This window comes from Netta rufina, assembly GCF_964035555.1.
Source record: "Netta rufina genome assembly, chromosome: 3".
NCBI lineage: Eukaryota > Metazoa > Chordata > Aves > Anseriformes > Anatidae > Netta > Netta rufina.
The window spans coordinates 111,917,251-111,943,201 of record NC_140125.1 but is presented as its reverse complement, the minus strand read 5'-3'; the positions used below and the strand labels follow the sequence as shown (position 1 = coordinate 111,943,201).

The following is a 25,951-nucleotide window of genomic DNA, read 5'->3' as shown; positions in this document are numbered from 1 at the left end:
ACTTTGCCCACCCAGCTTCTAATCAGTACTTTAGAAAGCTGTATAATAGCTTATTTTTATAGCTGAAGTTTTATAGCTACAGTTTAATTTACTTTTATTTCTGTTTTGCAAAAAACGGTGTTCTTTTCTTACACTGAAATGAAAATTTAACTCCTAAAAGCAGTAGAAGATACGATGAGCACCTCTAAATCCATCATGAAACGCAGTGCTCTTTTGGTTGGAGTTGTATGGAACTGTATGGCTCTCCAATCAGGCATGTAAGGCCAAGGAGCCATTGCATATTCTGCTTTTTCATCTTGATTTAGGGATCTGTGTTTTTTTTTGATTACCAACAATTTGTGCAATATTAGTCAAATTTATCTGATTACTTTCCATAAGTCTATCTAGGTCATCTCATTTCAAACACATTTTAAGAAGAACCTGACATTCAAGACAGTGAGCATCAGTGAGCATTGCTCAAGTCAAGCCATGAGTTATTGCCCAGCATCCCATAGCTGATCACTAGCAGAACTGTACATAAATGTACATCCCAAGGCAACATTTTAGTTACCTAATCTGCTTAACCATTAATTTAACCTTATAAATGTATATAGATATCTTAGTCATGAGAAACTTGCACAAACCACATCAGCTAGACAGGCTGATGTTCGTGCACTGCATTTTAAAGTAGAGTCGGAAACTGAAACCACAGAGGATTTGAAGTATTATCTTGCAAACTGACACCTATGTTTTTCATAGCAGTCATGAAAAAAGCTTTCCTTCCCCCTGCCACTGGACAACTGTGCAGATGAGTAAATTTTCAAGTTAATTTTTTCAGTACACAATTTAAAGGATTGATTAAAAGAATTGATTTATTTTTTCTTCTGATGTAAGTAAGTTTTAAATAACTTCTGGCTCTAATGAAGAAATCATTCCAAAGGTATTTTTTATTATTTTTATAACTAAATATGTATAGAATTTCAGAGTTGATTTATAGCTAGACAAAATTTCAGCACAGAAATTACCAGCATGATGAGTAAATTATAACTACATAAAGTAAATAAGCTTATATCTGGACATAACAGTATAGCATATCACAGGTAGGCAACAAAGATGAAGCTCAGCAGGTATCCTCTCATCTTTCTATATGCATTCTTTGATACTCAATGGTTCATAGAGAGGTCAAAACGATAGAGCAGACAACCTTCCTCCTTCTCACTAGTTTCTAAGTGGTATCCACATCATTTCCTGAAATCAGGTAACTCTACAGCGCTCTCTTACAAGATGCTTTTTGCCTGTATTTGAATTTGCTTCTGCCCAGGGTCAGAAGGCTGCTGTAGGCAGCCCACCAGTTCGACCCAGCGTGCTAAATCTTCTGATCCTGCAGAGTTTCTCTGCAGGCTCCTGTGTGCTGTCACAGCTGAGCCCTATCCACTTCTGACATTTTAAGTGATGATCGTAATATGTATTTCTGCAAAGTGTTTAAGAGAGTGTTTCCTTACCTGTGGAAACACAGTAATATTTTATCACCTGCTTTGCAGGAAAAGGGGCCAAAGAATAACAGCCTTTAATATTTTCATGTTTCCTCTGCTACTGTTTATTTTCCTGTGCGATGCCTGACTAAAATGTTTGTTTAATGTTGTCGGACAACTCACCTTACCAAGGCAGCACTTAAGCTGACGGAAAAAGCTCACATCTGCTTTACTCTTTCTGCAAGTGAACTAAAGTTTTCCTTATTTAAAAGTAGGATGCTCATATTAAATTACTGGTGGAAGGCAATGACTTTTATGTATTTATAGTCCTATTTATTTTTTAAAGTCAATCTGCTTCATAATTTACCCCACTTCCAAAAGAAAGAAAGACATTTAACAAGGACTTTTATTACTTGCGAAAGCTTTTACTTTCCTGTGAAAACCTTGTGAAAATAATAGTAATAATGTGGAAATTTCTCATTGGTTTTATTTCTTTTAATTATTCCTCCTTTTCTTCTTGGGGGAAAAACCCAACGTAAAAGACTCCCATCATAAATATTACTCATAAGGCGTGAATGTTTGGATAGCGGAGCTGCTGATCATTTCCATGAAATGTGAGGCACTGTTGGGATTTGCTTTGGGAAGGGGAGATTGTTTATTCACCCCGGTGGGGTTTCATCCCTAGGGATATGATTTACTCCCACAGATTTGCAACGAGTCTAACAATACACTGCAAACGGCATGAAAAAGGAAAGGGTAACATCAACAAAGCCAAAAGGATGTTGAAAATAACTATATGCCAGTTAAATGGTACCAGCTACATTTCCTTTCCGCTAGCCACTGTCAGATACAGTCATCTGTGTGTTGGTACTTTATTTCCCCTAGTCCCACTACAAAAACCCCTGGATTCAGGGGAAAGATCCCCTTCCACAGTAGACTCATGCCTTTTGTCTAAGAAGTGTCTGTCTAAATTTTTCAAGAAATAGAGCTCCTAGATCTGTCATAACTTGTGTTTGCTGGTTAGGAGTTTACCTTGATCCATAAGTCCTTTCTGAAATTAAAGTATATATTCTGCGATCAATCGCTGTAGTCCCAACAGAGCACTGAAGCATGTGCTAAAGCCATACCTATGGGTGGACTGCAGACACTGTCTTGGAGTAGTTTTTTTGGAGATTAACATTTACAAAGCTGCTAACTAGTGCAATACCTGTTATTCCATGCAACTAAAGGAAACACCAGTCTCTGTGTAATTGCTTCAGTCACATATTGCAGTATTTCAATCTGTTTTGCCAATACTGCTTGTCAGGAAAATGTCAACCAGTGTTCATTGTCTGCCCTTCTTAACTCTTTAACATGATGATATTATCAAGGTTAAAATTCAGTAGAGTCTTCATGGGTCTATGGAGGAAATGCTGGTTATCTGGAGAAATCCAAGTGGTGCAAGAGATTAGTTACTGGTTAGAGTAATAGCTGACAGTATTTACAATGAGTTTTAAAATCAGTGGTTTTATCTTTAACAAAGAGTGATGCAAAGTTCACTTTTTGTACCAATCAAATCCAGTGCACCCGAGAGGGACTTCATGCCATTCAGAGGACAGTGTGGTGCGGTTGTTGAACTCCATCAGGGTTCCTCAAGGAAGGGGCAAATCCAGAAAAACCCTTAAACTGAGCTGCATAAAGCTGCTCACATGTTCAAACGTGTCTAGGAGAGCATATTAACTCCCACTAGAGCCCAGGCAGGGAGCACAGCGTGGAGATGCTAACTTGATGCATACACTGCCTGTCCTTGGGGACTGAGGACCACCTACACCAGACCCTTCTGTGCCCCTCTTAGACAAGAAGAGAGCAGATGACCAAAAATCTGGACTATAGCAGAAATCTTATCATCACGGCCAACTGCCAGGGTTTATGAGAGCTTAAACTGGAGATTTCTCCAGCTAAGGGGTAGTTCTATCATTTGAAGATAATGGGAGTTACTCCCAAGCAATCTTGGGCACGATAAAGCCCATAGACATTTCGGTTTCCATCACACCTCACTTCTGCTTGTGTTTCATTACACGAAGTAAAGGAGTGTTTTTCACACTCCTTAACAAAGCATCTATTGTTTGTAAAACACTCGGATATAATTGTTGAATAACTTTTTGTTTATTTTTGCCTTCAACCCCTGCTATGCTTTCTCAAGCACAGCTGACTGATTTTCATGTGTAGTTCTGATCTTCCTGCAACTTGAATACCAAGCAGATTAAAGACGTCCGTCATAACAAATGCAGCTATTTCTGCCTAATTGTGTTGATCGTGATTATATATTAATTGGTATGTTTTCATTCCAAATTCAATTGTAAACTGAACCAGAACCCAAAGTCAATGTTTACATCTTGTAAGCCGCTAAACATCAACATTTTATCTAATGTGTGTGTGCATGTGTGGAAGCACATGTTCCTGCTTTAGTCATCCTTGATACTAAGCAGTTCCTTCTGTTTGATGTTTTAAACAATGTTATACGATATTTCCAAGATTGCTGTTGGCAATAATTACCAGTAGAAAATATGTTTTCCCCATAGGAAATTACACTGCTGTTTGGTATTATTAGTTCGTACCACCGTGTTCTGAGTCTTTCTGAGGAATGACAGAGATTGCTTCCTTAAGAGCAAAGGATAAACTGGAAAGGAAACTAGTGTTACACTCCTCTGAAGACCCTTGCAATAAGATAGGCAACTTACCAGGAAAAAAACTCTGACCAGATAGTAGTATGTTCCCTGAGGATAATATGTTTTCAAAAGCTCAGCCTACTTTTTGCAGGGAATTTCAGTTTAGCATGAGGATCCAATCCAGAACTGATTAATCATTTTGCAATTTAAGCACTTTCACTGTAGAGTTGAGAGGACTTTTGAAAGAGTCATATATTGCATGTCAAGATGCAGATGAGCTCTGTTGCACTATGAAAATACTAGCCTTTGGCAAGCATCTTCCCATTTAAATTAAATCATTTTCTTTTCTTCTATGCTCTGTCCTCCCCCAGAACGAGGAGCAAACCTCCATGCAAATTTGCAATTCCTTGTGGTACAGCCATGGATTTATAAATAGACTGTAAAACCTGTAGGACAGAAGTGATATTTTTCCTAATAGTTTGAATAGCCTCTGACACACTGAAAGCCAAACCCCAGACTGTGACCTTTAGCACTCCCACCTAATTTGTGCACCTAATTCATAGTTAGAAAAATGATCTGATCAGGTAGTAAGTTTTCAGTTAGGACTCTTCTCTTTTGCTACATTTAACAGCAAATTGTCAATCTACTTGTATATTGTCCAGTTTATCTTTAAAGAGACCAGGAATGGGAATTAAAACATGCCAATGCTTTACATATTTTAAAACATTTCTCAAGTATTTCATAATACCAGATTATTGTGAAATTATCCGGCTGCCAGGCAAATTTACTAAGGGAGGCCTCAGTGAAGCATTCTGTGAGAGGGAGACCAAGAATTTGTGGAGGTTCTTCGGAAGTCCCTTGTGTGACATGAGAAAGAATCATTTCAGGTTTTTCTATGTTTAGCACTGCCAGTACCTGACAAAATGCAGTCTTTACTGCAGTCCTTAGCCAACACAAATAATAATTTAAAGTAATAGCAATAAGGAATTAAATGGCAAATAGTGAAACAGCAGATGCATTCTGTGAAAAATAAATGACAGTAAATGATAGTTTGCCAAGGCAGAGCATCAGAAATGTCCTGGGAAACTGCAGTCAGTGTGGGAAAGAAGGATGTATGGGAGCAAACTACAGATAGTGAAAAACTGTTACAACTAATGACAGTGGAATGAGGTTGCTTGGTTTCAACAGGCATTAAGACATGACAATTAAAACCACTGTGCTTCTTCAAAAGAATATTTTCAAGTATGCATGGGTGTACAGGGGCTTGATCACTGTCAGTCAGATCAACATCATAGGGGCTTTAGTTTCCGCAAGCATGAAGAAATGATTAATAGCAAAACATTTAGTAAAGAAGGCTTGAGGAAGAGTTTATGAGGAAAGATAAGTATACATATGTAATACATATATATAGTATAGAGCAGGAGTGCCCTTCTGAAGAGTGTGAAATTAAGACAAACAAATAAATTTGTAAGAGATTACAGTAACATTGCAAAGAAGATAGCAGCTGAGCAAGGTAATGTGCAGGTGATGTAAATTCCAAAAATATGGAAAATGTAGTGTCACAAGCCTTTGTAAATTAGTTAATTGGTGTAACAGACATAGGTGGGATAACAAGCAGAACTAGAATACCAATGCTAAGGGATATAGCTTGCTTAGGAAAGAAGGGCACAGAGAAAGGAGGAGGACAGACTGACTTGTTCTGACATCCCAATGCTAAGGACAGGGAGACATCTTGAATATTATGTCCAACAAACCAGGGCAGACAGATCCATGAGACTCTTTCTGAGAAACATCTGAGCCATCTGAAGTACATTATTTCATATGCTTGACTTGACGTCTGTAGAAGAAGGAATACGGCAACACAGACACTGTCAAGCTAGCTCTCATAAGGTGTTGTTTTCTTTTTTCTTTCCTTTTTTATAATATATAAAAAGTGGTGAAAGCAACTGGTAGAAAATATGCTGGATACAGAGAATTTGAAGGTGAAAAGCAGATCGGCTGAATGTACTGAGGGTAACATTTCTGCTAGAACAGAAATACTTACATGTCTACAGCAGAAAGCTGAGATTCATCTCAATTAATTCCCTTAAAATTCTGTCATTGTCAGTGGAGAGATACAGGTAACGTTCCTGTAATATGTCTAGGTGACTACTTGAGGGTGAGATAAATTGTCTTCTTTACAGTGTGAAGGGAGATAAATTAAGCCTTCAAAATCCACATTTACTTATATGAATCCCATGACAGATACTGAAATATGATGATCTTCAAGGAAAAAGTAAATAAATTAGAATTGTTTAGACTAAACAAGAAACAAAAAAGCATGGTAAGAGTTTTCAAGTAAAGAATAATCATTTAATGTCCATGGTAGACAACATAATGTGTAACAGTAGATTCAGATTAGACTTTAGTTAATGATGAGAAAGGAATTCTTGACTGGATTTCATGGGAAGATAATGAAACTTCCATCATGTGTGCTTTCTAAGAACAGGATGAGCAAATATCTGCTGAAAATGGCATCAATATCATTGATATTCCCTTAGACCATTGGAGAAAATTTCCAGCCCCTATGATTTCATTCACTTTAAAGATGCAAGAGTAGCATCCAGAATTTCAGAACTTCAATGAGAGACAACATGGTAAGAACCAAGCAAAACTGATGAACTACAGATACAACACAGAATGTTTGAGAAAAATAAACTATAGAAAAAAAAAAGTCAGGTAATAGTTGAAAACAGACCTGAGAGTTCAGAAAATGCCAGAATGCAGATTCATTCTGAATTGCAGATTGGATGTAGGGTACAGAAAATGTTATGCCAGGAGCTGCCAAAGGTGGCTCTGGTTACTGCTAGAAATAAGCTAAATGAGTGCAGGACTTGTAGTAGCATTGGAGTATGATCTTCCATACTGTTTAATGAATTTTCTGGTGTGGTTTTGGCCTGCTCCAACAGGATTCTCCTAGTATTCAAGCCTTAGGGCCAGAGAAGAAAGAGTTCCTGATTCCATCTGGTATAATGGTGCAGATACAGCCCAGAATTGTACCTCCAAAAGCTGTGGAAGTTTGATTGTTGGAAAGCAGTTGTGAGAAAACACAACAAACAAACACAAACAAGTTTGACTGGAAATTGCCAAAGCAGAAGCTGAGAAATTGGTAAGACAAAGAAGACGGAGCATTTAATGTTCTGAGGGGTAAGATAGAGTAGGAAAGGCATTTTACAAAGGTATTGACCAAAAAGTAAAAAGAGAAAAGGCTATCAACAGCAAGCCAGTGTGGAAATGTGTTTTTACGGAGTGCAAAGAATGGTAGAGCAGAAAAGAACCAAGGGTTCTTTTATCCAGAAATAGGAGGCAGGTGAGGGAGGTCAGGAGGAATGGTGGAAACTTGCCATGATGCAGGGTCTCAGAATACCAGACTGAAGTACTGAGAACAGCCACAGTGATGAGGATCAGTGAGCTCTGGACTGTGTTGGGCTGAGATTGTTTCTGCTATGGAGAAAGAGGAAGATACAGATACAGAAGGACAATGAGCGAAAGCATCCAGAAATACCCAGGTGATCAACCTGAATATTCAGTGGTAAAGAGGCATCTGGCAGTCAGGTGTCCTGTTTTCTTAAATATATTTGCAAACTCCTGCAGTTATGGCTAAGGAAAATTTAAATTCTTGGTGAAAGTAAGAAGACACTTTAGTGTACGGTAGCCTGAGAAAGACAGCATAGGAAGTCCTTCTCCACTCTATTTGTGTGCTTATGGAGTTAGCTGGTCAAAAAAATGCATTAGTGAAGCCTGATGAAGGTAAGGCTGTAGTCTACTTTTCTTCTGAATTTGTCCACTCTGGAAAATCACATAGCATGTTCTTCCAAAGTTGATGCTGTTGAAATTTCACTGTCTAGACCTTGAAGTAAAAAATTGGCTTCGTATTTGTCCTTGTACCCATTCCAGAGCATAGCTCCTACTAAGTTACAAAATAGAGCAATATTTTGATGTGTGGGACTTAATAAATTTACACCTATGGCCATAATCTTGTTGATAGAGTCAACATAATCTAAAGCAAACAGCAGTAGGGAAATGAAGTGACTTTGGGTAACCCTTTGTAGTCTAATGTTTACTTTGTTCTGGTGAACAAGCTATTAAAGAATGTGTTTGCATCCATTATAGTGTCCGGATTGGGGCTATCTTTATAACCACTTATTTTTGCTGAAAGGGAACTATTCTGATTATTTCCATAAATGCTTAGACAATTAAGTTGAAAGGCTTTGGTTGGGTTGTTGTTTTCTTTATTGTTGTTGGTGGTGGTGGCGGTGGTAGTGGTGGTGGTTTTTTGTTTTGTTTTGTCTGTTTGTTTTTTGTACTATCCCTGCTGTTTCATTAGTATGGCATCACTTTCTGTCTATTCTTTCTGTCACTGTAAATTCATCTCTTTAGCTCAGCAAAGAATACAATATTGTTTTTTATGTAATTAAGATACTGACTACAGCTCAAAAGCACATAGTTATGCCACCACAACAGACCTGATTTTTTAATAATTAGGGTCATGTATGGCTCTGAAAGTTTATCAGAGTTAAGTCTGATATACTGAACCTGAAATTTTACGGGTATGTACAACCATGTGTAAGTCATCCTTTTAAGGTTTCTTTTGACACAGACAACTGTGTCTGTATCGAAACATAGTTGTCTTTATGGAGTATCTTGAATTTCCACAGATAGCATATTATGACCCCTTTGTTTCCAGTGTGATTTTACAATTAATCTGGCCCTAATCTAATCTTCTTCTTGCAAATAAGGAAGCAAATGATCTTTGGATATTCAGCAAACAAGCAAGAAGTTTAAAGACTTGAGGAAAAAACACATACTTCAGTGCAAGTACAGGAAATCTCTGTCTTGCTTCAAGATTCAAGTACAAAAACCAAGTTTATCTGTCCCAGGTTAGAATCATGTTTCTTCCCTGAAATTAGCACAGCTTTCCAGGTTCCAGCAAAAATCTGTTGATATCCAAATAGTCAACTAACAATGTATTGGTTCAGGATTTAGTACTAAAATCTTTACAAAGTAATAATAATGCTGCTAGACATATGTTTCTTCAAAATCAGGGAATCTTTTATTTCATATTTTATTTGTTTGACTGCATTGTGGATACATCAGTCTGCTTGAGCTCAATAGGTACAGGTATTCATCTAACAACTGGCTAATTGAATTGGTGGTTAAATAACCCTAAGCACTGAAAAGCTTGATTGATTTCGGTCATTATTGTTTGTGAAAACTAATAATTTAGTTGAAGGATATTAACTCCTTGCTGTGACACTTTGGGTTAAAGAGCTACCAATGATATAAAGCACTCTTTTCTTTTCTGGATCCTTGATTTGAGCCCAATCAGTGTTCCTCTATCACAAAACCACCACAAATAAATCAAACACATTTTGGCACAGTTTGTCGTCTCTGCTTAGCAAATTTATGAGACTAAACTGACACTGATCCTTAATCACCTTTAATCCATGGAGAGGGAATGATCCTACTAGGGCAGGAGAAAGGTCATTGGCAGGATCATGGGGAGAAAGTAAGTTGGCAGTTAATTTCATAAACCTGACCTGGGAGTAAATGAAAGGCTTCCATTTTCAGGTTAATCTGTGAAGCACTGTGTATAAAAGGTTTGCATATAAAGAAACTAGGATATTTTGAGAAGGTTTTTATGTCTTAAAAGTATGGTAAACATGGTGTTTGTCTGGTAAAACTTGGATTTCACTTTTAGGCTGTTAGGCCTTTTAGTTTATGATAGTTATGTAAATAACAATATATTTTTTCATTAATAAATGTTAATTACTTAATTATGAATTACAGGACATAGCAGTAGTTTAAAATGAAATCAACTGTATAAGAAAGGACTGGGGGTTCTATGACTGTCTCCATGCACATTGGCCAGTTTCTGTAGGCTTGCAACCACTTTTTTTTTTTTTTTTTTTGACAAGTACTTTTACTTTCCTAGTGAAAAATGTGAAAAATTAATGAATATTTACAGAGGCCCAGACCCTGCAAAGATTGGTGTAATGTGTTCCACTTTCCATGCTTTGGATTATCCCAGTGAGTCAGGCCTTGCCATCATGTATCAATCTTGCATAAGTACAGGTTTAAAGGAATGGGATTAGACTAAGAACATTCAGAAAAAAAAATGCTAAAATTGGCCTTAGACTGTGAAACTGGATAAACAAATGGAATAAGTGAAAATACTCTGGCAGGAAAAACTAAAGAACTTCTATAGCTTCATCTTTCAGAAGTGCTAGGCTGATTCAAGATGAAGTCTTGGAGCTTGTTTGGATTCAAGACCAAGTCAAGGAGCTTGTTTCCTAAATAAAGAATTTAGAGGTGCAGGGCTTTTGCCATGCATGCAGAGGATGAGAAAAGAGTGAACTTTGCTCCTTTCTTCCAAGGTCTCTTCAGGAGAGGAGTGCAAGTCTTGTATCCTCAGTGGATGGAGATTGTCATATCTCTCCTGAACTTTCATCCCACATTCAGTCTTACCTTTCACATGTAGTGATTTTTCAGAATACTAACTTTGATCTTACATTCTCTTTATTAAACCCCGGATAATTTCTCTATTCACTATGTAGTGAGATACAGTGGTGAATGCCAAACACAAAATCTACATTTCCCACGTTTTCAGCACGGACACCAAGGTGACAACTTCAGTACATCTTGCACATGGTCCGTTATGGAAATTTCCCATGCTGGCATTTTGAGCCAGGGTCCTACAGGCTGCTGGATGTGCTGTATTTTGTGCAGTCACTAATTCTGCAAATTTCAATGAGACTCCTTCATCATTCAGGTTGTTCAGCACATGGGCTTGGGGTTGCTTTTGTGGTTGCATTTTATGTTGTACTTGAAATCATGACAAAACCAACAAACATTTTTCTAGGTTGTAGGACTTCTGATAGTGATTCTGAGACTCATAAGAGATTTTCAGTAAAGACAAGCATTAGCACTTGTTGGAAGGTTTTTCAGAGCCTGTAACACCATGTTACAAGCACTGACAAGATGATCTCATAAGGAGACCTTCCTCTGCATAGACTGAGGAAGCATTTCAGAAGCCATTCATTTTGCATGTCTCGGCTTCTGATTGTGCCCAGTTTACAGATGGATTTTCAAAGCTGCTAAAATACTCAAACAGTCCCTGGGAGCCCTTTAAAATGGCTTTATAATTATGCACGAAAAGTGAGAGAATTCTTTTGAGTTACTTCCTTTGAAAAAGTAGCTAAGAATTCATGAAATGTCAGAATAGCCTTTTTTTTTTTTTTTTTTTTTTTTTTTAATAGGAAAGAGCTAAATATTCAAAAAATGCCAAGGTTAGCAGAGTATAGTGTTAGGAAATAGCAGAGAGATTTCTCCCTGAACTTGTGACTTAGCTTTTGAGAAAAATAGCTTTTCTGAAGTAGCCCAGTTTGACATTCCACAGCAGCAAGAGAGAAGAAAATTACTGTTCCTGCTCTGGAACGGTATCTCTTTCCATTTGGTTTTAGTCATTAAGCATTTGTCAATGTAATGTGGATTAAAGGGAAGCAATAAACTTGGGATATCTTGACTTTAATAAGGATTTTTACACTGTCTCCCGTTGTATCCTGATAAAAACATTCAGGAATTATGACATACCTGAAACAACTGCTAGACAGCTGTGTGGAAAAGAGGATTCAGGAGGATTTTTGAAACTGGAAAGATGTAGCTAGAAAGGTTTTGTAACAGTCTTACCTTCATTCCTTTACCTGTCAATAGTTTTGTTAGGGATCTCACTGGTGGAATACCATGTATGTTTACTGACCATATGATGCTAGAAGACACTGCACATTTGTTGGAGAGAGATGGGATCAGCATTCAAAATGACCTTCAGATAAAACAAAGAGAAATAGTTGGGGAGCAGGTAGAACTGAATCCTGTCCTTCTTTGAAGATCCAGGCTGTTCTGGACATAAGTTTGGATGGTGAATCACTGGTTAACCAGCACGTTTTCAGGAAAAGATCCTGGGAATGTCATAGGACACAAGTTGATGGGGTTTAACTTGCTGTGCTGTCAAGAGGCAGATGTGACTGTGATACCTATGAAGAGGTGCATCAGCTGAAGGAGCTACAGCTCTGCTGTTGAACAAAGATAGACTCTCCAGCATAAACTGACGTACTGTGTCAGTAGAATTAGAAAGGAATATGAGCCATTGTACGTATCCAGAAAAAGCCAAGCAAGAATGGCAGAGGCCCTAGAGAACAGTACCTGAAAGGAAAGATTGATAAAAGTATAAATTACCTGCCCTTCACAACTATTTGCTCGAAGATTACTTGCATTAACTGTACCTACTGTTAGAGGAGCTCAGGGCAAGATGCTCAGATGGGAATGCCTACATGGCAAATAAGTGTGCTTATCAGTTTCCTGTGGCAGTAAGGTTCATAGTTAATGGTGTATGACATTAAAGAAGTACTTCCTTTTATTGTTTTGCATTTTAATGGATTGTGCTGTAAGACGGAAAAACAGCATATCATGAGTATTGTGAATGCGTTGATAACAACATGTCTTTAATTGTATTTCTCTGACTGCACCACCATTCTTAATTTTGCAGTATCCCACAGAGGCTGGGACTGTCAGTGTACACACTGCTTCAGATGTGGTCATGTTGTGTGATTTATATAGTGGTACTGCAGAATTCTTTATTGTCATCTTCCTATTATTTATGAAACATAATGTATGATTTGATTGTATTTTTGAGTAAAACACACAGTGAACAGCAGTCATTTTAGCAGTCTCTGAATTTCTGATTCCTTTACTTGCATTAATTTAGAAGCTTTTAAGGTAAAAGAATATTTTGAGTCTTTCCACATGTATATTACTTAACATATCTTGAATTTGCACTTCTTATACTAGTGAATTGATTTCTTCTCTCTCCTCTTTAGCTCCCTTCTACATTTCTCACTGCCTGGTCCCCACAAACTGACTAGCATTGTATCCTGTGCAAATGCTGTTAGTACACTACTTGTCCCATCAATAAACAATTAAAATAAATTAAAAGTAACACATGACATAAATATGAAGCTGTACTAGAAGCTCAGGCCAGGACTCATCCCACATCAGTTTAGACACTTAATTCAAATTGGGTTGGTTGAGGTCTGAAGTCCTTGTCAGTGAAAAGTCATCTTGAAAGGTAATTTAATCCACACCATAAATGATCAAATCAGCAGCTGTGTTCAATGATTATTCACAGATTTTAGTGATAATCACTATTTAAACATATTTGTGATGAATCTAGACCCTATTCCTCTCTGTGATGAAAGCCATCTAATCTAATCTAATCTAATCTAATCTAATACTAATATTTTTTCTTTTCTTCAGGACTATTTCTTAATCCATTACAACCTTTCATTTTACAGCTATTTAGTTTCAACTACAGTTTATGGTGTGAAATTGTAACAGAGATCATTTAGAAGACCAATAGTTTTTGTCATCTGGTTGTGTTTACTGAAATATTCAAGAAATTATGGGTCAGTAAAATGCTATTTTCCTTTGTAAAATCAGTAATGATTAGACACTGTTTTCTGCTCCTGAAGCCTCTGGACAGGGTGATTCTTACATAGTAGGATTGCTACCAGCTATGCAATTCCTCATGTAAGGTTCTTTAAAACTCTGATATGTATCTTCTTTTCTAGTATATTCTGTATATACTAGAATATAGAGTAGAATGTATACTGAATATAGAGTAGAAACTTCCTGAATGTTTTGAACAAGAAAGGTCGATGAAGGAAAAAAAAAAAAAGAAAATCTGTTAGCTGCCAAACACTGTAATTATCCTCTTTAGCTGCTCCTTTAGCCTGTGATTATCTGTTAGACTCACCAATTCTTGAAGACCTTTTGTTTCTGATATACCTAAAGAATATTTTATTGTTTATTTTTAATTCTTGTAATGTTTGTTCTTGGAAACCTACTTTTGCTCTTTGCAATTTCCTCTTACTTAACGCCTGCTGAAGTTTAAGTTCCTGTTTATTGGCTTCCCTAGGATCGTGTTTCCAAAATTTGAAGGATTTCTGTTTGGTTGAAATAGACTCTTGAACCTTGCCATTCATCCGGTTTAGCTTAATCCTGCCTTCCTGGTTCCCTTTCTTGCACAGTACACAAGTCTTCAGAGACAGTTCTTTTTAAAGTAGTGTCATTATTGCTTTTGCTGTCTTACAGTTTTACTTTTAGGATCTTTATGACTAATTAAGTTTACTAAGGCTGTGAATTCCACTTCATTTCTTATATTTTATTTAAAATAAAAACCATGAGCAACTCAGAAATATGAACAGAACCGACAAAGAACAAGAGGTAGGATGGAGAAACTAAGATGGAAGATGAGGAAGGAGCACAGTACGTACTGTTCACTTTGCCCACAGTGTATGCTGTATGACTGCACTGGAAGTGCACAGCTGCATACAGGATCCCAAGTATAAGCTGTTATATGTCAGGATTCTGCAGCGATGGCCACCAGTGTTTTCAGCCCTGCCTACCATCTACTGTTTGAACAGTGGAGCTGAACTGAGAAAAGGAAGGCAAATGTGAGTTCTTGAATTTGAAGCAGTGCTGTAGATGGACAGACTTTTGCCAACTGTCCCATGATTAGATGACAAAGTTGCTATCTACAAAGCTGCAGAGAGGTCCATTTTGCTTGGTAGAATAGGATGGGACAAGCAAATTTTTGCAGGATTTGTTGAGTTGTTTACATGCTGCAACATCTTGCCCTTCTGTCTTACACTAGCTGTATTCAACATTTAATTGAAAAAGACAGAGCTCTGCAGGCATAGAACAGTATTGCATCTTCGGCTGGCTCAGAACTAGATACTACTTTCTAGGATTTTGTTTTTTATTTGAGAGCACTGGCTTTGTCTTTTAACATTTGATCTTTGGGGCCATCACTCATCTCTCCAGTGGCGTTCTGTTTCCTTAGAGCATTGCTGGAATTTAGCCGACTGCATGTTTTGGTCACCACCAAAGACCTATGTAATTGCCATTTCCTCCCCTATCACACATTTTGAGAGTGTATTACTTCTGTCTCATAGCAATTTCAGGCCCAATATTGTCATTAACTATTTACACGCAAAACTTCGTTGGTTCTTATTTTAAAAGATTGTCAGTCTTTCCATTTTCTCCTTTTTTCAGAAGAGAAATTAGTAGTTCAGAATACTTTCAGTCAATCTAGGACCTGGACGTTGAAATGCCTTAGAGTAATGTAGTCATTTGTGGTCTTCTCTTGGTGCTGCAAACTGTGTCCAGTCCTGTTTGGGTAATGTTATGCAGGACTACAAGTTTTGATGATGCTGTATTTGCCATTGCCTTTATTATTTGTCAGGTTGAATATTTGAATGACTTGCATATAGAAATGTCAGTAATTTAATAATCTAATAATGTCTCTTAAATGTAATGCTTTGAACTTAAAAGCTCACTCCTGCTTTCATGGATGATTTATCATGCTTACCTTTTTTTTTTTTTTTTTTTTACCTTTTCAGTGGCATTGTCAAGATGATGACTGCTCTAGTCACCTTACCTTCTTGCATGGTTGGGAACAAATAGGTTTTTGTGAAAGATTTGCTGTGTAATTACATTATTGCATGTTTCTTCCTCTACAGCCAACATCTTGTATATGGCAAGCCAAGAAATGATGAAGGTTGTGGAGAGAGACAGTACAACCATAAAGCAAAATTTAAAAAAGGTAACTACATTCTGAGTTTTCATTGGAGGTCCGTGTGCATGGGGAAATTTTTCATCCTTTTATATTATTTCAAAACCAGAATTTCAGGATTCATTCTGATTGTATGTTAGTGACATTCCATTGATTTGGAGAAGCCGTTAAAAGGGTCAGTGATCATTAAAGTGTCATTGATCCACACCTTTGTAGATACAGTATTCACCACTACCAGATATAGCATTCCAGTAGCACCTGTCTCACAGCATTCCTGCGTCCTCCTTATGTCCTTGCTTGTATAGTATCCTTCGTGGAGGTGAAACAGTGTATGTTCTGGCTAAGCTTGAGATGATTCCCAGTGAGGCCAGTAGTTACGTGGATTGTGATGAGACAGGCAGATGGCCAGCCAAGACGTGAGTGCAGGCTGATTGACCAAATCCTCACACTTTGCTGCTGGACAGATCAAGCAGAACATGTACCAGCAGTGTTGCGTGATGTGCAGGTCTGCTCATGAGGTCTAGACCACTGTGTCCAAGAGCAGAATCTGATCCATGACATTTTCAACTTGACATCTGTTAATACCAAGGGATTCTGCAAGCTTGGTTTTTCCATGGCATCAAAACTTATGAGACATTAATCAGCAAAGTGTACACAGTTCATCCATCTGATTGTCATGTAAGATAAAGATGTGGAAAGCACATTCACTGGAGACTGACACTACTGCTGAACTAACAAACTGGGGACCTTTCTGGGGACCTTTCTCCTGCACTGAACTTTCTCATGTGCAGAGATTTATTGTTGAAACAGGTCCTGGTACAATTTGGGTCTATACCGATGAACATTCTCCTAATCAATTCCAAAGCATGGTTCAGGGGTTGGCAGAGGCCAGGAACTGTTCCTAATTGGAAGTTTTGATGTGGTCACCCTGTTTTGGAGGCTGAGAGAATGTAATAGTCAGACCATTCCAGGTGGCTGATGAGCCAGAAAACTGCCACATTTAATAAACTACTATTGGTGTAGCTGCTGTGTGAGTAGATAAATCAGCATAACATGTATTATTCTTCTGTGTTCCCTTCCTTCTCTTCCTTTTTTTTTTTTTTGTATCATCCTTGTCCTTTTATTGGAAAAATCATTCCAAAACTTTGCACTGGCAGATATTTTCCTTAGAGAATGAGATTTTCTAGGACAGAGGTCCTATATCTCTGTAAGATTACTTTGCACTTTGTAAATAGATATAGTACAAAGTTCACTCAATAAATCAGTCTTTCTTTTTTTGGCTGAAAATTGATTTATTTTTGACATATTCCACTGCCTTTTCTGCACTTCGAAAGGTATGTTCAGATGGTTCAGTTCTTTTTTTTTTTTTTTAATGAGCTAAAATAGCACACATGAATAAGGAACGTGACAGTGCACTAGGTATGCATATTTCTTCGCATTTTTATTGCAGAGCATTCAGCCTTCTCCTGCACTTAGGGAGGAATCTTAGTGAAGAAACTGAAGGGCTGATCATACAGACTGCAAATACTCTCATTGTCTTAAATAAAACTTTCCATGGGTTGGTCCAAAGCCTAATGAACTCAAGGGAATCTGTTAATTTTATTGACCAAGTCGCCTCTCGGAGTGTCAGGGAGCAACAGGCTCTGTCTGCTCCATAAGGGAAGGGTTCCATGAGTCGAGGGTGACTCCCTAAGCAGGGTGCTCTCCCACAGCACCCAAGTGGGACAGGCAGAGCACAGTGCTGGTAACAGGGTCCACCAACAATCCCAGAACAAAGGAAAGCAATGAGGAAGAGAATCCAGTCTGGAGCAAAAGGTGGCAGGGCCAGAGATGGGACTGGGGACAAGGCTACAACATGGGTCCAAAGTTTATCTAGGAGGGATCATAGAATCATTAAGGTTGGAAAAGACCTTCAAGATCATCTGGTCCAACCATCCCCCTACTACCAATGTCACCCACTAAACCGTGGCCAAAAACATGACAGGAAGCAAGCCACAAGATGGGGTCCATCCAGTCAAAAAGCTGTGTACAGTGTAGGCCTGATGTTGGTACAGGAGACAGGGCCAGAGGCTAGCTCTCAGCAGAACTGGTAGCTCAGGCTAAATAAAAGCCCAGGAACTGAGATGGAGATGGTTAGAGATGGAGATCCTGGGCCCATGGGCAGGGAGTGTGGGTGAGGGTCCCAGGTAAGGTTGGTAAGGGCCTGCTTGTGCCCCCAGGGCCCTGAAACTGAGGGCAGGACTCTGTAGGTTACCTTGGGATTAGTCACGGTACAAAAGTAAAGAGTTTCCAGGGTCAGGACTTGGAGTGCTTTTGGAAATTTTAATCACAAACACCTGCTTAAGCATAAAAGCTTGGTTGGATGAGGATGATAGAGTTAACAATTAGCTGTAGCTCCAGTGACTTCAGAAGGTCCACTCAGATGCTCCAGATTACGAATATGCCTTTTTCTTGTGCTAAATGGAGGCCAACAGCCAACAAGAGCTTGCAGGTGTCTTAGTCTGCTTCATCTGTGCTGTTGTTGACTCTCAGTCTAAGCACAGCCTTGGCACACAGGAGTTTTTTTTAGACCTGTGTTAACTTTCTTTTATTGATTCTTCTATGTCCTCATACTTTTAAAGTGGCAAACATACTCAAGAAAGCAAAAAGCTGAAGCGAGCTTATAAGCAGCTTGCAAACCGAAGAAAAAGCAAGTCTAAAAGTGAAGCTAAATACTTCTCTTTTTTCATTCTCCTAGTAATTTCTGGGAATGTAAGAATTAAGGAAAACTTTTATAGCTGGCATTATGTTAAATTTGAAGTGTATTGACAATAAAAAATGGGCTTAACTTATAAAGGTTGGAAGTTTATAAAAACAGGAACTATAGTCCAAGTTGCTATAGAACTGGCAAGCTGTCACTTCAAAAAATTTATACTGTTTAGTGGTCACTGTGATCATATGCTAAAAGCCAATCTTAACACCTGACTTTGCCAGCTGCTGTGGAATAGAAAAGTTATTTCTGGATCATATTTGCGTTCTGTGATCTGAAGAAGAAAGAAGAAGAGACAGTAAATTATTCCAATCTTTCCACGTCCAGGTTTAATTATAATTATTACTAGTAAGGGACTGGGAGAAATTATATCTTAGGCCCCAGATTCTAACAATGCTTATTGCTCAGATTTATGTTAAAAGAACAGGAGCTGGAATATTTTGGGGATAGTTATTTGAGGTATTTTACTTATAATCTTCTAAAGACAGAAGTTATGCACATGAAATAGCAATGGAATTGTATGAAGAGAATGGAGACCTATCTTCTGACAAAATAATATGTGACAGCGTTTAAAATATGGGCTGTAAAGTGATATCTGGATCAAGCAGTACATGAATGTAGGCTTCTTATTGCAATAACACAAAGAGTTGTGATAAATCACAAAATCCAAACAAGGTAGGGGATACTGATGTAAGATTTGCTCAGCAATGATGGTTAATTATCATTAGCTGATTGTGTCTAAGCCAGCTGAGCTACATACTTTCACTGTAATAACACCAACTCCCTTTCCTAACAGAAACTGGAGGCAGAGATACTACTGTACTAGAGGAAGTTTATTGTAATTCTTGCACAAAAGGAAGTGGGTGTAATTCAGTATTCATAAAAAATAGATCAGCACTGAGCATCACAGAGGTTTTACGTATAGAATAAAAATTTAAAAGAGAAATGGAAAATAACTGTGTTGGGCACTCAACCAGCATGCTTGTCATGGGCAATGGTATCTCCACATAAGAGCTCCCTACAATACTTAAGTCTGCATCATGCCACAATCATTGTTTTATTTTAAGACTTAGCTTTATAGACTCTTTTTTTGGATTCTGTAATCCTGTTGTAATCAAGAAGAGATTGCATTAAAGGGTAAAACTAGGGGGGTTGCAGAGGAAATTTTGTAAAGTAAAAACATCCCTTTGTTTTTTATACTTACTGTGATATATTTTATTCATTACTCTCTGTGTAATACCCAGTAGCTCAACTTTTAAGTGTAGGATCTGTTCCAAAGCTCATCAAAATCAATGGAAAAGCTTTGACAGACTTCACCAAGTCATGAATCAGTTTGGCAGTGATCTTTCTGTAGCGGTTCATAATTTCTTAAGACAATAAACCATCTCTTCCAGTAACAGAAAATCACGATTCTTTTAAGTAGCATATTAAACCCAAAAAAGCTTTATCTGCTTCTTCAGTTTATTTTCACCAGTGATTTGGTGCAGCAGATACATTGATTGTGTAAGGAAAAAGACAGGAAACATCTGAAGTAACATTACAAAGATGAAAAAAATCTGCTGCCTGAGAAGAATGTTTTTTAATCAAGCTGGAAAATAGATATTGGAAGTTTAAGGACACATGAATCTATTTTCACTCACATTGAGGAAGTTTGTGTTGTGGGTGGCTTATAACAGGCTTATAGCCTGTAGATGTTTAGCTGATGAAGAAATTCTCTTTTGAAGAAATTGAAGGAATGAAGTGTGTGTTTACCATTTTCCGCTTATTTCAATGGTGAATTTAGAATTTAAAGTAATACAAGCTTATATCTCACCAGTAATACCATAGAAAAGGTGTTATCCAAAAGCATCAACTGAACTGATACTGAGACATGGATATTTAGATTAAATATAGTAAAAAATGAAATATTTCATTTCCACAGAAATGAATGCTACATTTTTCTTTTGAAAAACTACCTTTATATATATTAAAAAAAAAAAAAAAAAAAAAAAAAAAGCAACCAAGAACTATTTTGACTCCTGAAGCAGCTGTTTTGATGTTGCCCAGTGTTTTTGTTTGGGTCTCTGTAGACATCTACAGGGGGTTAGTAATTATTTTCAGTGCGAGAAGCATGATCTGAAGATAAGTGGTTAAAAGAATACTACAAATATTTTGCCTGCCCACAGCTTGAGTGAGTTGCTTGCCTACATTTGTGAAAAACCTTCCAAACACTCTTTTTCAATAGGTGCAAAGTGCTCTTCTGAGCCAAGAACACCTCTTTTTTGGCTGGTCTCACATCCTTTTTGGCCTGCGCTCCCTGGAGGTGCAGAGTTGAAGTTAGGGAAGTTACACAAGTGCTTGGGGATTTTGGTGCCTGTGTCATTTAACTACAAAAACAACCTTCTCTTTGAAGCACCCAGAATGCCTAATCAGGGATCAGCACTTTCCCTCCTCAGTGGAAAAGGATCCCAGTGAGCATTCAAAAAGTTCAGTGGGCTACGGTCTACTTTTCTGTGATATTTCAAGTTTCCTGTAGCTGAGCTCTGGTTAGCATCTTTCATGCCGTGTGGCATTCCAATAAGGAGGCAGTGACGTGAACTTCCAGGACTGAGGGTGGTATAAGGTGTGTGCTTCATAAAACAGGCAAAGACAGCAGTATTTCCATAGTCTTTTGAAGAATACTTAAGAAGTTACCCTTGAACCATTACTAACCCTTAAATGTGAGGGATACCTTCCCTCGCTCTGCTGCAGAATTCATTGCACAGAAGTGAGAAAAAAAAATGTCATTTACAGTCCATCACCGATCCTGTTGTTTCAACAGAGATCTAAGTTCATCACCTGAGGTAAGTTCCCCTGAACGTAGGCAGCACTGGGATGCTTTTCAGAGGGAAATAATATTTGCAGTAAATACGGTTGGAGGAATCTGACCCAGTAATATTATCACTTAAAGAGTGGTTTCAGGTCTGTTTTTATTTTCATAGTTATACAGACTTGACTTGTGAAATATTCATGTTGCTGACACACCTAAATATATACCCTTGAAAGGTTTCTAAGTCTTTAACATAACATAAATAAGTTAATCACCCTGGTTTGTTGGTAAAGCCTATGCATCCTTTTTAAAAGCACGTTTTACTTTGCACTGGGTTTGAGAGAGTAGAAGTGCCTTGCCTGATCTCTTAGATCTACATGCCAGGAACATTGCTAGCAGAAATTATGTAGGTGGCTAAACTGCAGCAAAGGTAGAGAGAAGCCCTTTCCACTTCCTTGGTTTATTGAATTTCCAGTTATTACTGACAAAGGCATGAAAGCAAGGAGCCTCTGCTCTATCCGTTTGGTAGAACACCGTATGGGACACCAGGGAGAGGATTAACACATTGTGGATTACGTGCAGAGTAGCCACTCCACCTGCCTGTGTGGCTTTGCATCTTAATTTCACTGAAAGCAAAATATTTTTCCACTCCTTTTTCAGAGAGGGAAGCTGTTATTGTTTATTATTTATGTTGGTTTGGCAAAATTGACCACATTCTTTACGTTAAGTAAAATCACCACAAATACTTCAACTACCCATTACACCTTTGCTACAACCCCTACAGGTTAGTATGTAAAAATAGCATTATGTACCCCAGATTGCCAACTGCCTCTTCTTGGAATGGTCCATCGCAGAATTAAAGAATCATAAAGGCTGGAAAAAAACTCCAAGATCATCTGATCCAACCCCTACCACCAATATCACCCACTAAACCATGTCCCTAAGCACCAGGTCCAACCTTGCCTTGAACACCCCCAGGGACAGTGACTCCACCATCTCCCTGCACAACCCATCCCAATGCCTGACTGCTCTTTCTGAGAAGAAACGTCTCCTAATTTTTAACCTGAACCTCCGCTGACACAACTTGAGGCCATTCCCTCTAGTCGGCACTTAGAATGCAGAAAGTTGAGGAATCACACTTCAGGTAAAACAAGCCAAGAAGCAAGTTCCACAGACCTTGCCATCAAACTGGCTGATCTCAACCACGGCAGGATCACAAGGGGAAAGAGGTGGTGTCTCGGAGAACCAGATCCCAAAGCTTTTAGGGCTTTCTAGGGTAATGCCAGCTCTTTGAATTCTTCCCAGAAACTGATTAGTAAAGCCAAAGCACAAATAAAGCAAGTCAAAAAAAAAAAAAAAATCACGTCCCAAATGAGTATGTTCCCATGTCATTTATACTATTCTTTTGGCAGGATAAGGTGAAGGCACTTTCACAAATCCAGAGAAGCTAAGCCGTTTTTTATAAACCATGATTGAAGCTAAAATTAATTCTGGGCTAATGCCTTTTAAACTAGTTTTCATCCAAGAGCAAATGAAACTATTCACTGGTTATCGTGGAGAGATGTCACCCAGAGAGAAGTTGTTGTCTCATTCAGTGAATGTACGTGGGAGTAACGCTGATAAAAGTTAATGTATCTGACACAAGGATTTCAGCAAGGACACCAGTCCAACCCTGCTTGCCAGTGCGCACGTGCCGTCAGTTTATATCCACAGAGACCAGTCCTTCGCTCTTTGCCATCAGCTGGATTGGTGCCTGCCCAAGTAATAAGATCCTAAAGTTGTTATAATGTGTACTGAATTCCAGAGAGATAGAGGAAACTCAATTAATATTTTTTAACTTTTTGGATTTGTTTTTCAGTGTTGACCTATGATGGCCACAGAAGAGGCATAAAAGAAACCTCTCTGTAATTTATACTTCTGTGAACTGTCATACTTACTAAAACAAGTGCCAATGGAGTCAACTGCAGGAAATCTTTATTATTTTCTTAGAAACTCTTTAAAATGTAAACATCCTGTTGATACAAATCTCAGATTCTTCTGATGTTTACTTAGCAGCTGCCGTCATTGTGCAGTGTCTGAATACACATACCATATTACATGGTACACAAGCTGACAGAGCCACATTCTGACTTGTGTTTTATTTTACAGAAGCTAAGACTGAAAACAGTTCTTAGCAATTTAATTGTAAAGCAGCTTAGGAGAACATTGATATTTTAAAACTATTGAAACTTGGAAATGACCTATTTAAAATGCCCTGTTGCAATGGCAATGATAACCCTCATCCCCTTTACTCTGCCCCCATAATCAGATACTGAAAATGTAGGTACTAGGTACTCATAGCAAACAGGGTGTTGCATCAAGGATCATATAAAGATGTTGTTGTGTTCACTCGTAACTGCTATTTGCCTTCTAAATCTGGAATACCTGGAAGTCTCAGCATTCAGTATTGCAAAAGGATAAAAAACAATCTTCTCACCGCAATGGCAGAAAAGTTAAGAAGTACAGATATTGAAAAAAAAAAGATTGAAAAAAAAAAGCGCAGAAGAAAAATAGAAATAAACTTCTATTTATTGTTTTGTAAATCTGATTATTTTTAAGTTAGTCTCATTATTTTGGGGGCCTGACTCACCATTTTTGAATGCTTAGGTTGGCAGCAGTTTTTCATTGCTGGTACAGTGGTTGTGCTGACTCAGGACGTCTTTACAGCCATGCACAGTCCACAGGAAAATATGTACTTTACAGATCCATGCAAATCATATACTGCACGCCAGTGTTTCCTACCGTTAATGAAGATTCCATGTGCCTCTGGTTACACATGGTTCGTTAATTATGTCTGCCCCTGTGCTGCAGTAGCAAAACTACTGGTGTAAAAATGAAGATGAGATTCTGGATGCTTTTGTTTAAATACATTTAAAATAAATATCCCTTAATACATTAGGAAAATAAGTAACACCCTAACATCTGTTTTGTGGCTGTATATGGTGTAGGCAAAGAACAGGGATGTTTTGTCATTCAGAGGGAGACCCCCAGTGCCACAAATGACATTTTAGTACTGTAGACTTTCATAGGTCCTTTACTGCACTCTGTATTGATGAAAATTTCTACCTTACTTACAATCCGGCTTTTAGATTTTATAGAATAATTTGGAAACCATTTGGAAAACAATTCTGAATTCTGTTGGCAGTTTCTAACTAAGAAACATGCATGTTTAAGTTTTAGATTTGGAGGCATACTCAAATAGATACACGTAATGCACACACCAACCTCTGCACACAAAATAAGCTGACAAAATAACTCCAGCATCAAATAAAGCTCCCCAGCAATACCTGTTGTAACGGTTATAACGTGCCCTAACTTTCATTCCATTTATGACACGAGTGGCTATCCTGCCTTGACTGTTCATTTTTTGCTTCAGTCCAAAAGGTTCTACAAGGTCTATGAGGCTCAGGGAAAAAAATACATTGTTTGCTTATGATAAAAATTCTTGGCTTGGAGAAGGAAGCTATTCATTCCACTCAGAGGAGATATGGGCTGAGCCAGCATGTAGAGAACTAGTGAGTGAGAGGTAAATAGAAATAAGGAGGGGGAGGCAGGATGAAATCAAAGGCTCCGTTTGTTCCATCAGAGGTAGGCTTCTAGTGCTGTATGAGATAGTGGATTCATACTACCCATGCAAGACTGACATAAGATATACAGGAGCTTTCTGTAGCTACAGTGGAGGCCAAATGGGCTACTCTAACGTATCTGTCTTAAGTTGCATGAAATATTTATGTATGTGCATCTGAATCATGGTTTATGAGTTTACTGGTAGGAATTTAGAGGTACAGTAGGCAGTAGAGGTGCAGATGACCCCATTAGAGTCAATAGAGATCTACAGAAGAAGCCAAGGTGGAATTTGGTTGCCTTAAACATAAACATTTGGTTTAATTTGCGGCACTATAGAATATCTCTATGGGGCGTCCAGCTGCTTTTCCAGAAAATTGTGGGTTTCCTGTAAAATCTATGTCATGCCTGCTAGTCTCATGCAAAACCTGTAGCTATCTAGAGCATCTCAAATGATAGCAGGTACCTACACTTCAGCAACTGAGTTCTGCCCTTCCTGAAGTGCTATTTCACCCACTTCACAGTAGCCATCTCCTGTTCCAGCTGAATAGCTTTCTACGTACGCACCAATATTGAGTAAATCTTAACAGGTTCTGGTGGGGTATTGATGCATAGTACACGTGTAAACACCACAAGAGTTATATGCATTTAAATGTTTCTGTGTTGAATTGAACCCAGGCCTGGCACTAGGGAACAACTGGTGGTTTGAGAGAAGTTTGAGGGGTAGGGCTGGGAATAGAGGTTCCAAACTGAAAAAAAAAAAAAATGTGGAGAATTGCATGGGGAGAAATTGAGACTCAGAATGGGATAAAGAGACCAGAAGGCTATAATTTGGTTTTCCAGGGCAAGAAATTGGGACTAGAATAAAAAAGCAGAAGTGGTAGAAATTGGAAATGACTAGGTAAGGAGGATAGAGCTAAAACAATGCACTGGAGATGGTAGAGCAGTCCTGAGGCCAGAAAGGTTGGACGGGACAAGATAGAAGAAGTGGTATTGCTCTTTACAGATACCTTCTGTACTTGGAAAGATTGGACAAAAGAC

At 38.2% G+C, this 25,951-nt stretch overlaps 1 protein-coding gene across 2 annotated transcripts in view; it reads left to right on the top strand.

The window, feature by feature from the left end:
- Nucleotides 1-25,951, top strand: part of LDAH (lipid droplet associated hydrolase) — a 120,534-nt gene that overhangs the window by 90,318 nt on the left and 4,265 nt on the right. For both annotated transcript variants that reach the window (XM_084284985.1, XM_084284986.1), the window contains one exon: nucleotides 15,718-15,800. In XM_084284985.1, the coding sequence (XP_084141111.1) occupies nucleotides 15,718-15,800 (83 nt within the window). The remainder of the gene's footprint in view (nucleotides 1-15,717; nucleotides 15,801-25,951) is intronic.